The sequence below is a fragment of the Dromiciops gliroides genome, chromosome 6 (assembly GCF_019393635.1).
Source record: "Dromiciops gliroides isolate mDroGli1 chromosome 6, mDroGli1.pri, whole genome shotgun sequence".
Classification (NCBI taxonomy): domain Eukaryota; kingdom Metazoa; phylum Chordata; class Mammalia; order Microbiotheria; family Microbiotheriidae; genus Dromiciops; species Dromiciops gliroides.
In genome coordinates, this window is record NC_057866.1 from 184,630,101 (window position 1) to 184,645,876 (window position 15,776).

At 35.8% G+C, this 15,776-nt stretch overlaps 1 protein-coding gene across 2 annotated transcripts in view; it reads left to right on the forward strand.

Annotated features, from left to right (window-relative positions):
- The window catches only part of TLL1 (tolloid like 1), a 277,598-nt gene extending 262,228 nt beyond the window's left edge, over nucleotides 1-15,370 (forward strand). For both annotated transcript variants that reach the window (XM_043971079.1, XM_043971080.1), the window contains 2 exons: nucleotides 9,539-9,789; nucleotides 13,246-15,370. In XM_043971079.1, coding sequence (XP_043827014.1) covers nucleotides 9,539-9,789; nucleotides 13,246-13,380 — 386 coding nt within the window. In that variant the 3' untranslated portion in view covers nucleotides 13,381-15,370. The remainder of the gene's footprint in view (nucleotides 1-9,538; nucleotides 9,790-13,245) is intronic.
- The last annotated feature ends 406 nt before the right edge of the window (nucleotides 15,371-15,776 follow it).

Sequence of the window (15,776 nt, forward strand, 5' to 3'; positions counted from 1 at the left end):
CAAGCAGTATGGTTCTACCAAACAAACAGTGTTAATAATAGAATCTTTCAATTTTGTTCTCATGCAATCTTTCTCTAATGACACCCTAATACACTTAGATTCTTTAAGTGCAAAATTCTTATCATAAAGAAGACTAGAAGACTGAAGCTTGGATGAAGAGGTCAAACTAAATCAGTGGATTAAGGCACTACTTCAAACTATCTGCGTTAATTCTAAAGTTGTCCAAGAGAATGTTGTGGTTCAGTGTGTTGAATCTTAGGAACATCTCAAAATAAAAACTCAGTGGGAAGAACACATTTAAAACAATTAACCCCTATTCAATACCAACATTATATAAACTTTCCTATAAAATTGACCATTATGAATTTGTCAAATATCCTAAGTAAAACCCATATAATATTAATGAAACAAGGCCCAATATCAGTTTAAGCTTTTTTTAATGGTATTTAAAATTATTTTATTTGATATTTAGTATTATCATGAAAGATTAAAACTTCATTAACAAAAAAGTAAAAGAATTGATGGACATTCTGAGAACACATGCTAAACAGGTCAGAATTTACAGAAATATTTTTGGCAAAAAAATATTTCATGTCATGGAGCATTAGTAGAGGCTGAAAATGGAGACATATCACTGGTTCTACTATAAATAAAGGTGGTTTATCTCTGAATGGATAGCTTTGGCAAGGGTAGAATAGAAGGGAGTGACATTACCTAAGTAAACAATATTTTTAAAAAAGAAGCATCAAATATGTGTGTGTTATGTGAATTTGATGAAAGATGCAGGGAATTATGATAGCAATTCCAGCCAGATCATCACTATAAAAAACCATAGAAGGATTATCTTTAAGGAGTTCTGGCTGGTGTTCAGTACGTATTATGTAAGGAAATGGTAAAAACAAAACAAAACAAAAAGCAGTCCCCTACCCTGCAAAATTTCCAAGACATGGGGAAAATAAACAAACAAGAAACCTGTAGTTTAAACTGAAAAAAAAAATAGGACATGTCAAATACCTAGCAAGATACAACCTTTTGTCCAGGATTTTACTTTAGAAGCTCTCTATTTTTCCTGGACTGGCAGATGACAAATCTCCTTGAGAACTCCACCAATAAACTGTTTTGGAGCTTGAGCATAATCACAGGCTGCTGTTGCCCACACTGACCCAGATATAATGTTGATCCACAAAAACATAAGGACAAACTCTTAAACAGATGTTGCCATAACAAGTGTACATAATCTCCAAGCCTCATGAACAAAAAGCTTTGAAAATTCAGAGACTAAGCAGAAGGAATCAAATTCATCTGGGAAAAGGATGAGGTACACAACATCCCTCTCATCACATCTGCTACAATACTTGGATAGAGGATGCTTTCAGTGAGCATATAGAAGATGACCTTATACCATGATACTTTTATTAAACTACAGGAGCACTAATTTTGGCCACGTGTGCAATTTTTTAAGGATAATAAATATAACAAAGGGATAGTGATATCCCAAGACAATTTCGATCTTAATGTCATCAAACAAAATGAAAAGAATGAAGATAATAACAACATAACATGACTTGATCACTAGAATTATTATAGCCATCATAAGCTAGATATCTTTCATAAACTAAAGGATGATAAATTCTCACACTATTAATTTGGAGCTCAAAGTATTCATCAAAATCTAACAAATAAACTGGTATAGAACCATATCATCATATACAACCCTGTTTCCCATATCTACCCATAAAATTTAATAAATTAGTTAACTGAATCATTCATTGAATTTAAGAAAATTTAAGAAATGACACCATACTAAATTAATATTCAGGCTTTCTGAGCTGTATGGATCAATATTTCAAAAATGTAGAGATTTAGTAGAAGAAATAAAAATCAAGTCAAAGTATGATGAGGTACAAATTATCCCTGTCATCCTCCCTTCTACTTGACTTCTACTGAAGATGCTTTAGGTTAGCCTATGGAAGATGAGCTTATATCCAAGTAATTTTAATTGGTTACAGAAGTAGTTATGTTATGCACTTATATAATTTTCTGTAGAATGTTAAATACAAAAGATTAATAGCAGGATAGTGACTTGTTTCAGGACCAACCTTGTCTTAATTCCTTTGAAAAAGATGAGAACCTGAAATCTCTTCTAGAGATCAACTTGGGAATTCCATCCACCTACCTTTCCTACTTGGTAAGCCTTGGAGATCAGGTTATTAAGAAGAGGATTCAATTGCCTCAAAAAAGCAAGAAAGCAAGAAAGAAAAGCATTCAATGCAAGCTGTGGTAGTATTATTTTTTTCTATAAAATTCTGTGACTAGGGAAACAGTATTATTTATTGTAATTTTCCTTCTCTAATAACCAGTCCAGCTTCCAAATCTACATTTAAATAAAAATAACTTTTTTTCAGTCCCTAAAAACCAGAAAAAACCATGAATAAGGTGGTAAACGATCTATTTAAAAACCAGAAAACCCTTTAAGAAAAAAAAAAACTATATTTTTCATTAGAACAACCTGTACAGCTGAGAAAATTGAGCATATATTAGCACAAGGAATGAGAACAAAATCACTCAAAAAAAAGGTCTCGAGCACTGAGGTTTCTTCTAGCATAAATCTATGCTTTATCAAATGTCTCTTAAAAACAATACTGCATTACAGACTTTTTTAAAAAAAAAGAATGAACTTTTTTTGTATTTGGTTCTGGTTAAGATGTTCCCTAAAAAAGCTTTTAAAGACCAACTTATAGCATTTATTCAGCATTTTAATATTATGCAACATAATTAACAAGCATATCCTTTCCCAATTAAAAGCAAAACTACCTCAGGCCTTTATTCTTGTCATGTTACTACTTCCATTCATCTTCATTTTCCATTTCATTGTATTTTCCAAAAGGCCTTCTGGCAACTGATAAATATTTGGAAATAAACAGTTGGTTTAGAAACACTACTGCTTACATATTATATATGTAAGGTATCTTCCTTCCTATCTTATATATGAAGGGTATCTTTCTTCTTTTCTTCATGACTGGAAATGTACAATATTTTAATTTGTGTTTACAGATTTGCTTATGATTCTATATTTTGAAGTGAAGTATGGTGAGTAGTATATTAAACGTATCTGGCACATGGCCATTGAAGATCTCAAAGCAAATTTTTTTTCTGTTTTAATTATAACCACTAGCAGGTACTTGCTTGAATCTGTTCTGTTATGATGACTTGGCTGTGGTGACCCTGGAAGTTATTTAGATCCCCTAACACTGGAGGGTGCTGTGGGGAAATGCTAACCTCCTCAGAGAGTGCACAGTCTTTATCTCCTAGATCTGCTTCGTTTGTGGGTAACTGTGCTGTTCTCAGTTGTTCTAGGCTTGCTTTATTTAGCTCATGCTGTCCAGTGATTCAGCCTCTAGTTTAGAAAAGTAATGAACCATGGATCTACCATATAATTCCAAGAAAAAAGTAAATTTAAGTGCAATAGGATTGAAAAGTATTTAACTTACTAAAAACAGACAACATTCCTTCTATGTCTTCATTTACTGGGGAAACAACCTTGGGTCAGAAAGAAATTGAACAAGGCATTGAGTGCACTGTCAAACATCAGGATCACCAGCTCCTTGTACTCTTTGCGTTTCAGAAAACAGGAAAGCTTTTCCAGTGGTTCAAGCCTTAGTCCTCTTAAGGAGACAAATCTTGAGGATGGCCTATTTGATCTTGTAAAATAAGACTAACCCAAATTGATATTGTTTCTACCATATTATTATAAGAGCATGGTATGTGTATTTATTCAAATAGTTTCTTGGATTCGCCCCTACCTATTAGAAAATTATGGTTTTCTTTCATCCTGTTGCAGTGACTTAAATTTACCTTAATGGAAGTTATTCATGTAAGCATGGCTTCCTTGTGTGGAGTATTGTGGTCATTACCACACAAGCCAAAGCAATAAAAATCAAATATATTAATGCAAGTATTTTGTACTTGTGCCAGCTGCAATTATTCCCAAACATAACCATACTCAAAAAGTCTAGTGGCATATCTGGAATCCAAGAGTTCCAGGGACACAGTTCAGGTGCTTAGACTCAGACTACCCAAATAAGCAACTCATTTTAAGAGCTAGCAAATGCCAGTTAGCAAGCACTCCCATTACTTTTTTTTTTTTTTTAGTGAGGCAATTGGGGTTAAGTGACTTGCCCAGGGTCACACAGCTAGTAAGTGTTAAGTGTCTGAGGCCGTATTTGAACTCAGGTACTCCTGACTCCAGGGCCGGTGCTCTATCCACTGCGCCATCTAGCTGCCCCCCATTACTTTTCCATTCATTCCCTCTCTGAAGACTAATAGCCAATCACCTGAAGGAACTCAAGAATAAAGACATTAATTCCTTCTACTGTCACTTTTCCTCACTTACCATTCTGTACCTGGCTGGGACACTTCCCTCCTGCTATTTCCCAGTATGTATGGTTCATTACCTGGGCTATTTGGGGAATTGATTACTTCTAATGTTTTTTTTTTTATTGCTATTGGATAAGTGACCCACCATTTTATCCCATAGTAATTTGATGGAATATCTGCTTAACTGTATTTTATGCTATTTCTGCCTATTTGTCACACTTGCTCTCTGAGAAACTGAAACCTAAGATTTTTTTCCCCATGTCATACTTGCTCCTTCCTGCTCCTGCCACCTCTTCCTCCTCTTCATTGCCAACCCTGGTCAGATTCTGCCTCCTTGTCATGGCAAAAAGAAAGGTCCTATATCATGTGGATATAGCTGATGTTTGGAGAATTAACAGTAATAAACCAAATGATTACTTCGCAGGATAAATACATGACTCACAGTATTCTAGCAAACTCAGAGCTTTCATATGCTTCTCAGTCTCTTTATGTTTTCTCTTTTTCCTATTCTATGCTGGGTTTTGCCAGAGTATACATGCATGCATGATGCAGACATATGTCTGTGTTTACACTGTGATCTTCTGTGTGAATTCTTGTGGTTATTTTCTGAGTTTTGTGGCTAGTAAGTAGTTTAAAATATGCAGTAACTCCAATGATGATAGCGAAGAAGTGGACAGATTATAGTTATAAAAGACAATTTATGGTTGGAACAAGAAGAAAGGATGTTGAGGCCCATCACTGGGCGCAGTGGGGTGGGGGGGAATGGCATATTTTAACAGAGGGTTGAGATTGGAAAGAGACATTGAACCCCTAATTTTCTCCTAATACCTCAAGCCAGGTGCCAGAAAGACTAGTCAGAAAATTATAAAGGATGTGTAGACCAAGATAGGTGCAGAGGATATGTGATATTATTCACATTAGGAAAATTTAAATCTGAAGACCTAGACAGATTATATACCAGTGTGACAAAGGAGTTTGCTGATATAATTTGATTCCCTATCAATAGATAGCATTTCCATTTTGGTAATATGGAGAAGACATAGGAGCACCAGATGTTCCTGATTTAACAAACAAAGAAAGTAGATCTCAAAATATGGAACAAAAAGCTTGGTTTCATAACTGAAAAAAATTGCCACGCAAATTATTACATTGTGTGTGATTATTTTTTTTAAATATATAATAACCAGTAGGAAGTAAATTGTCTTGAACAGGAACAATTTATGCTGATCTAACCAAATTTTGTCATTTTTAAGGTTGCAAGGTTAATAAATCAAGGCAGTGTTATAGCTATACTGTAACTTGATTTCACTGAAACAGTTTTTAAAAGTCTCCCCTGATAGTATCATGGAAAAAGGCTGATGGGAGGGGCTCTTTTGTTTTTGTCTTTAGAGCCACAGTGGCTTGCATAATTCCTTGAGCAAAGTAGGATCTTAATTTGTTGCTTCAGTCATGCCTGAGTGAGCTAATTTGAGGTTTCCTTGGCAAAGATATAGGAATAGTTTTACCATTTCCTTTTCTAGCTCATTTTTACAGATGATGAAATTGAGGCAAACAGGATTAAGTGACTTGCCCAGGATCACACGGCTAGTAAGTGTCTGAAGCCATATTTCAACTCAGGAAGATGAATCTTCCCGATGCCAGGCCCTATTCACTGCGCATCTAGCTGCCCTAGGATCTTGATACATGCTATCTAATTGAATTGAATTAATGATATTAATACAAGATAGGTTCATGAATGTTGTACTAACCCACCCTAAATAATGTTGCTTAGTGGTTCTATATTAACTTCTAGGAAACTTTGCAATACAATGTGACACAATTTTTCTCTATCCAACTTTGTTATTACTCAATCAGATGAAGAGAAAGAAAGATTTTGGATAGCTAATAGAATGTGAAAGAACCCAGTTTTAAAATAATTTTGACAAGTTCAAACACTAGACTAAAGCCAAGAAGTTAAAATTTCACAAAGGCGAGTCTAAGATTTACATTAAATTAAACTTCAGGGATAGGTCAGAGAATATCTGATATGACAGAAATGCTTAGTAAGGACATCTGGAGAAATTAGGTTACCTCTAAGAAAAAGAAACCAGTGGAGAAGGACAGATTGAAGAAACGAGGGAGAAGTGATATAATTAATCAAACAACATTCATTGTCTAAAAACAAGGAGGTAACAAGTTTCAAATCACAGATGGAGCAGTTAACCTTGGAAAAGAAATGAGAAAATGCTTACTAAGTATAGAACATACAGAAAAAAGAAAACATTGGCAGAAGTTATAATAATTTCATTGGTAATTTTTTCAAATATTACATTTAGTTTTTATTGTCAAGTAGTTAGTTCTTTAAGTCTTAGCTTTCTATTAATAAGCAAATGAAGATCTGGTCCATTTGTTTATGGTGATATATCAGGTAACTTTGGACATTATCCCCAATTACCCCATATTCTGAATATCAGTACAATTCCTTGAAATTGCCTATGCATGCATCCAGTATATAAAAGTGACCCCAGTGGATCTGTGATGTTTCCTGCCCTGTTCTGAGCACTGTATCTTAGGAAAGACATTTTTAATCCATGGTATTGAAACCAGTTATTTAAAGGATCTGAAGGTCATGATGAACAAAGATCACTTGAAGGAACTGAGATTATTTACTCTATGGAAGAAAAGCCTTTGGAGATGGGGGAGGGGACTTGCTAGCTATTGTCAAACACTTGAAAATTTGTCATGTAGAAAATTAAAACAAAACTAGAAGCAGAGGGAAGACATTACAGAGAGGCAAATTTAGGCATAGTGAAAATTAGAACAAAATAAAAAGAGAACTTCCAAACTATTCCAAGTATGGAATGGACTGACTGAGAAGACAGTGACTTTCCATTCACTGAAGGTAGGGAGTGACTGGATGGCTCTTTGTCAGTAATGATGTGGATAGAGGGTACAGGTACAGGTAGAAGTACAGGTTTCTGACCTACCTTCCAATTCAGAGATTTGTTGATTCTCTTGTCTTGACTCCTTAGAGTTATAGTTATGTGTTAATTATAAGAAAAAAGAGCCTTGATGTTAGAGTTTTCAAAAAACCATTGTAGAGGCTGACCTGTCTTCTTCTGTGTATATTCTCCAACAAGTCACTCATACAATTTCCTGAACAACTCTTCCTTAAGTGTAATGTTTCTTTCTAGTGACTAATCCATTAGGGCCCTTTAAATTATTATGATAGAGGGAAGGACCCTTAAATGGCCAGAGTTGATAATATGTTTCCCAAACCCATTTAGTATCTTGAGTTTTCTGGAGTTGCACAGAAATCACAAAACACTGTTGCTCTGCTCATTTGCTAAAGCTAATATGAATTTGTATGAGGTAGAAAACCAAACCATAGCTATTAATGAGCTTCATGTATTCTCAAGAGCCTCAGTGTAGCAGCATTTTGATAATACTTATGTTTGCCTTGAAGATTATATTTAAATCAAACTCCTCCACCATAATTTATAATTACAAAGAATTATTTTTAAGCCATAATTTGTTTTGATGGTGGATGATCAAATAATATTCTTATGTGTAATTTTCCACTATCATTCATGTGTCTTTGAGGTGCATTACAGTATTAATTAGTGAAAAGAAAGAAAACATATGATCAAAGAGGCCCTATTTACAATGACAGTGATTATTAGTTTGTAGAGATTAAGGGAAATATTTCTTGCACCTTTTCCTGGTGATCTCCCTGGGGGATCCTAAATATATCTTCCTGCTGTGGTACTCATTTGCCTTGAGAGCACTCTCTTCAATCCCAGCAGTCGGGGGAAGTATCCACTCAGCCCCATTATTTGAGGAGCTCAATCTGGGACCCTGTAATGTGGAAACATTACTGAGCATAGTGAAGGAACTAGAGATGTTTCATCTGGAAAAGAGATGAATCATGCAGGGCATGGTATCTGTATCTGTAGTCAGGTTTTTAAGGGATGTCATGTAATGAGAGATTCCACTAATTCAACTTGCACCAAAAAGAAGAGCCAGAAGGGAGTAAGGGGGGTGGGGAGAGTTTCTAAGAGGCAAATGTTGGCTTGATGTCAAGAGAAACACAACAACAACAACAAATTTCTCTATGATGAGAGCTGTCCAAAAATAGAATGGACTGCTTCAAGAAAATCTCTCACTGGAGGCCTTCAAGTAGAGGCTAGATGATCATTAGTCAAATATATCATAGTGGAGAATTTAAGTGAGATATAGGTTGGATTAGATGTCTACTGAGGACCTTTCCAACTTTGAAATTCTGAGATTCTGCGATCCACTCCAAAGTCACAAGTGGAGTTTATATCACCTCCATTCCCTTTTTTATATGCCTATGTTATACTCTAGAGTTTTTAAAAAATGTGGCTATGTTCCTTGATCCCTAGGAGTAGTATGAGGTGAGCTGTAAGGCAAGAATAAGGGTGGGGGGGCAGGTTGGAGCGTGTTTGTGTGTATATGAAAGGGGAGGTGGTTCTAGCAGCACTGTCTTCCTCATAAATTTACACACACACACACACACACACACACACATTGAGGTAAAATGCTCAGCCCTAAAATTTCTGTGACTTGGAAGATGATTTTCACAAGCAAATTCATAAAAACAATATCATTAAGTATAAACCTAGATGTACCACTAGCAAGAAGCACTACACATTTAATGCATTTTTTTTTGTTTCTGATACTTTGAGTAATGAATGGGTCAGCCATTTACTACAATGAATTTGTCACTGGTATTAGTATAGCTCTTTCATTTTCTAATATTTGTATTCACAAAGGTCATAACACTTATTTAGTAAAGTCCAGTGCCTACTTAATCTGGTCTCAGACACTTAACACTTACTAGCTGTGTGACCCTAGGCAAGTCACTTAACCCCAATTGCCTCACTTAAAAAAAAATTCCCCCAATTTCTCACTTTTTGCATATGCAAACTCTCATTCATTTTTATTGGTAAGGGAACAAGGAATAGGGATACAGGTGAGTGGAGAATAATTTTGTCCTTCTCTTAGGATTTGCATAGATGGAGATACCAGATATGACACTTGAGCTCTTCATCTAAGTGGTCATTTCAACACCAATAAACATTTAGAAACCAACCTGCTGATAGAAAATGTGCCATGAATTACTAATACTAATTCCGTCCTTTTCCCCTCCTTGAGGCAGAATGTGGTGGTCGTCTGAAAGCTGAATCCAATCCAAGAGATCTGTACTCTCATGCTCAGTTTGGTGATAACAATTACCCAGTCCAAGTCCGTTGTGAGTGGCTGCTAATGTCAGAACGAGGATCTTCAGTTGAATTAAGTTTCCAGACTTTTGAGGTTGAAGAAGAAGCAGACTGTGGCTATGATTATGTCCAGCTCTTTGATGGTCATGACACGACAGCTCGAAATCTTGGTCGATTCTGTGGCTCAGGTGTAAGTATTGCATGGATGGAATTATTGTAGTGATGGTGGAAACTGTCTAATTGCCCCCTTTTTATTTTACTTACTTTGTGTTTTATAAAGTAATGCAAACTTTTATGTTTTATTCTTCCCGGGAAGTAAGCCAACTGATCAAATGTCCTAATTGAAGGTGAAGTTGATTAAAACAAGAAAGTTTAAAGAAAAAAACATTAAAATTCTTCCCCCAAACATCTGTCTTTATATTGACTTTTTATTCAATTTTGAGGAATCCTGAAAGAGACTTTTAAACCTATCTAGTGTCTATATGAGATCTAAAGTGGAAATAAGCTAGTGCATGGAATAAAAAGAGATAAAGGGAAGCAGATCAAAGACCACTTTTTTTAAGCTCAAAAATAAGTTTAGGTGATCTTTGAAAATAAGGAAAAGGTCAGATAGACTTGTGTTTTATTATACTTCCATGCTGAAGTACTATTCTGATGTCTTAACTTGATATAGAGGTGACCCTGCATTCTTTGAAACTAGTACAGTAGACATAAAGTTACAGCAGGCTTTCCCAAGATGGAAAATCTTTGAGCATAAGCCTCTCACAGACTAAGTAGCCGTTATCTAAAGACCAGCTTAGCTGAGTTTAAAGAGACTTATAAAAATGTATGTTGATGAAGTATTTTGGCCACAGTAATTCATGACATCATTCCATTTAGGGCTGATGAGTAGTCTATATTTGGTGAAGGAAATATTACAGAAATCTCTGATCAATAAAGTAATTAACTCAAGTATGGTGTTTGATTTTTAATGGTTATTTTTTGTTAGTTAAAAAAATTATATCTAGTATCGTGTTGAATATTTATACAATAATTTTAATTTAAACATATCACGATTTTAATGTTGGGGTTAGTAATTTATTTAAAATATTCAATGGAAGCACTTTAAGGTTTTAAAAAAGGATTATACACATATAATTACTTCATTTTGGAAGCATTTCTTAAATTTTTAACTGGATTTCAGAAAAAAAGTAGAAAAGAGGATGAAGGAAACCTTTTAGAGACCATAGAATTAACCGCAAATTCATTTCCACTTACTAGTAATGGTAGAAAAATTTCAAGAAGCTTCAGCCTGATCCTACTTCCTATATGCATTTGGCCTCAGGGGAAGACTCAGCTTTTCTTCAGGAATCTTTCAGAGAGTATTGAAAAAGATGAGGAGTAATCTCTTTTGTTGTGAAGCCCTAAACAGAACTAATATTTAGTCTATATCCTCCTCCTCAAAATGTATATTATCCACATAACTATAGATGTTCTACAGAAGAAGAGCTTTGATATCCTTGAATACTGAAAAAAAGTTCAAACAAATCTCTTGCTCTGGACCTTTTTTAAATATGAAAAATTGGGTTAGCTATTTCAAAGACAATTACAGCCTATATTGGAAATTAAGAATGGTGGACTTGAATCAGGAAGAACTGTGATTGAAAGATGTATGATCCTAGGCAAGACACTTGAACTTTGTTTCCTCATCTATAAAATGGGGGAACCATCCCAGGTTTGTTGTGAGCGTCAAATGAGAAAAAAGATGTAAAACATGTTGTTAACCTTTTTTTTCTTCTTCTTCTTCTGGGGCAATGAGCATTAAGTGACTTGTCCAGGATCACACAGCTAGTAAGTGTCAAGTGTCTGAGGCTGGATTTGAACTCAGGTCCTCCTGAATACAGGGCCAGTGCTTTATCCACTGCACCAACTAGCTGCCCCCCCCCAACATGTTGTTAACCTTAAAGCACTATGTTCTGTTATGTTTGTCGTCATCACCATTATCAAACTAGCTGACCTTAGGTGATTCATCTTATACTATGGGTCTCAATTACCCCTTCTGATAAATCATGGAAATGGTCATAATTATTACCTAATAGTTCACATCTCTTTAATGTTTTATGGTTTACAAAGGTTTGTTTTTGTTTTTGTCCCCTCACAGCAGTTTCATCAGTTAGACTACATAAGTATTATTATCTCCATTTTATATAAGTAAAAAACAAGGTTAGGAAGGTTAAAAGTCTTTCCTGAGACATCAAAGCTGAGACTTGATCTCAGGTCTCTGAATTCCAAGACTAGAGCTCTTCTCCTGGTTCATGCCATGGCCCTTCAACAGGCCAGCAGTGACCTCATCTGGAAAATGAGAACAATTTACTACATGATCTCTAAGTGCCCTTCCAAGTCTGATATGCCTTGATCCTATGATCCACTGCCCTTTAATACCCCTGTGGGAATGTATATTTTTATTCAAAAGATATTCCTACAAATTTTCTAGTATCTATCAACTTCTGTTATTATGAGGATAGAATCAAACTGCCTAAGGAATATCAACTTGGCCACATTGAGGATCAAACTGAAATCCTTGAAGTTTGATTTTTTTGAATGAGAAAAAAAAACAAAAAAACTAGTTTGGGAGTCAAGAGCTCTGGGTCTTCCACTACCTTTATAATCTTGGGCAAATCACAGATTTTTGGAGCTCAGTTTCTTCATCTCTAAAATGAAGCATTTGAATATTATGAACTGCAACTTCCTTTTATAGCTATTAAAAATAGAGAAAACCAGTGGGTGATAAAATATGCATATATATGAAATCTGGGGGTAGACAGCAGGAGGATCATGAAGTCACCTAACCTCAACACAAAAGAAGAGGTAAATACAATTTGGTAGTATTATGCTATTGGTATAAGCTATAAGAGAAAGGAAGAGAAGGGGAAAAACATTTATTAAATATCCCTTATATTTCAGGTACTATGCAAATCAATCATTTGTGAAGTGTTGTTTCATTTTTTTGTTTTGTTTTTTTGATGAGGCAATTGGGGTTAAGTGACTTACCTAGGGTCACACAGCTAGTAAGTGTTAAGTGTCTGAGGTCGGATTTGAACTCAGGTCCTCCTGACTCCAGGGCCGGTGCTCTATCCACTGCGCCACCTAGCTGCCCTAGTGTTATTTAATTTGATCTTCACAATGATGCCATGGATTTGGTACTATGATTATCCACATTTTACTAATGAGGAAACAAGTAGAGGTTATATGACTCTCCCAGAGTCACACAGCTTGTAAGGAGCTAGAGCTGGATTTCAATCTGGGTCTTCCTGACTCCAGGCCCAGTGCTCTGTACATTGCAACACTTGGCTGTCATCAATACATTATGCCTTAACCAAGTAGAATATTTAGAATGACTTCATACAGTTTGCCTCTTGGCATATGGATTCAACTTTCAAAAGCAAAAGCCTATGTAATGCCACTAGTTTATGTTGGAGTCCATTCCATTGTACAAAACCATCTTAGAATGTAGTTATTTCTTAGGAAATAACTCCATTGCTCTGAGTCAAATTACAATTGGTAAGGACTTGTTTTTTGTTTTGTTTTGTTTTTTTAATCTTGAGCATCAGTCTCGTTATGAAAAAAAACCCCAAACAACCTGTATTTTTTGTTTTTTAATTTCCAGCCACCTGAAGAAATCTATTCATCAGGGGATGCTATTTTAATTTATTTCCACACCGATGATACAATCAACAAGAAAGGATTCCATATACGATACAAAAGCAGAAAATACTCAACTATCACTCATACCAAAAAATAATGCCAAAACCTCCATGTCCAAAAGAAAAGGACTGAGCTTGATGGGGAGAAGCATTCTTTTTCTTCTGAAGTTATTAGCACAAAAGTTTTCTATAATTAGCTTGAATCAACACAAACCTCCCAAACCAGAATTATTTCTGTTCCCAAATTGAAGCATTTGGGTAGCCCAAAGGATTAAACTTGACGGCAATGGTTGGGCTCCTTGCTTGATGATATCTGCAAAGCTTGTGGAAGGGCATTGCATGCTTCCAAGAAGACTAGAAGAGCATTTTTAAATAGCTTGACTATTGTCATGAATGCCTGGCAACTGATTCAGTTCCATTCAGGAAAAGTGACCCTGCAGACTTCTTCTTTCTAACAGTTGTTTGGTATCCAGGAGGGGAAAACAAGCAAACAAACAAAATAAAATTACTACCAGTCGCACACAACCTGAAGTACTATACTTGTATCTTATTTCAATTGCTTTGGCTTTTTATCCAGGATACAGTGTAAACCTGCCAACCAGATACATGATATGATTTGCCACAAGGAGGTCTTGTGAGGGTGGTCTGTAAGTGGTAAAAATTCATTTCTTCAGTGTTTTGAAACTGGAATGTGTCAGCTTCATTGGTTTAATTTTTATTCCAGCTTAACATATTTGAAATTTAACCAATCTTCGCACCAATTTACTTAGCTGACATTTTCACATTTCCTAAAACTTCTATTGTATAATCATCATTGCTAATATTCTACAAGCATGGTTGCTGTCAGTTCCCAAAGTGCTTAGTTTCTAGGTAAGGTCACTTCTATGTGAAGGTATTTTCTTCTTGCCCACCTGAAATCCAGGAAGCCATGTGATGTCTTCAGAACACAACAGGAAATAATTAAGCCTTGGGAGCAAGATTCTTCAAGCTGGCTACTCTCAAACAGCAGCTAATAAAGATGTCCTCACCACTGCTTGCCTCTTCCTTTGGAACATTTTGTGGAAAATTGCTGTTGACATTGTTGTATTTGGTTTAGCTAACCAGAAATGACACTGAGTGGCAACCAAATGGTAGCTTCTGGACCAATTGTAAGATTTTTCCCCCACCCTGGGAGTGAGTAAAGAAATTTTTTGGCGGCAAAATGATCTATTGCTGAAAGAGAATTTCTATGGTGCTATCCCATGAACATTTTTTTGTTTGTTTGTTTCAAGTTTTAGACCTTTGAGCCAACAACCTGCAGTTCATGAATGTCTCCCAATGCCTGGCTGGCTTCATTTGAAGACTAAAGACTTGTTCATTGTTATCAGTAGATTCTTGTGTTGGCAGCACTGGTCCTGTGGAACAAGGACTTCTAATGGCCTTAGAAATCTTGCACATGATCAAATAGATCTTTCTGTAGATACATCTTTGATTTGATAAATAATTTTGACAAGTTGAACATTTTAATGTTAACACTATGATTTCCAAGTAAACTCATTTCCATGACCAGAGCATCTGATGTAAATATGAAGGCCTGCTTTTGACATAGAAATGTTATTTTAGATGGAACTCTGTGCTTTAGACCATATGTGATGTTATTGTATATGCCTATGTGTGGATGTATGTATGAGAGAATGCTGCAAGGGGTTGACGTGTTGTGTGTTTGGATTGCTCTACCTTCCATGCCAAGTTATACTGGAAGCCTGTTTAGACATAGCACCTTTTCATTGATGGTTTCATGGATTAACAATGGGGACTTTTAATCCCTACAGACTCAGTTACAAGGAATTGTGCTGTTTCACTTAGAAGAAATGTTATTTTGATACTCTGTGATGTAGCCTGCTACCCAAAGTAGCTTAGTTTCTGTTACTTGTCCATGAACATTCACTGGCACTAATAAATTGGGTGTTTTTTTTCTTTTGCTCTTTTATTCTTTTTACAAAATGAAAATTTTGTAGCACTCATAAGATGTCAGTTTTGGGGGAAAACAACCATTGTTCTATGCATTTGTTTATACAAATTTGTCAAAAAGTATAAGCTTAGTTTAAAAAAAATACCTTTTTGGGGCAGCTAGGTGGCACAGTGGATAGAGCACCGGCCCTGGAGTCAGGAGTACCTGAGTTCAAATCCGGCCTCAGACACTTGACACTTACTAGCTGTGTGACCCTGGGCAAGTCACTTAACCCCCATTGCCTCACTAAAAAAAAAAAAAAGAATTAAAAAAAATACCTTTTTCAGGTAGTTGGTCAACAAGAATTTATCAACTACCTGTTTTGTGCTAGGAATTGTGCTAAGTGCCTGGGACAACCCCTCTCCCCCCCCCCCCACGCCCACCCCCAAATGCAGTAGGGAAAAAAATAAAAATAGCTCCTACTCTCAAGGAGTGTACATTCTAATGGGGGGGGGGTGATAACATGTAAAGTAGAATGTACAAAAAGAAGGTAATTGGAAAGGG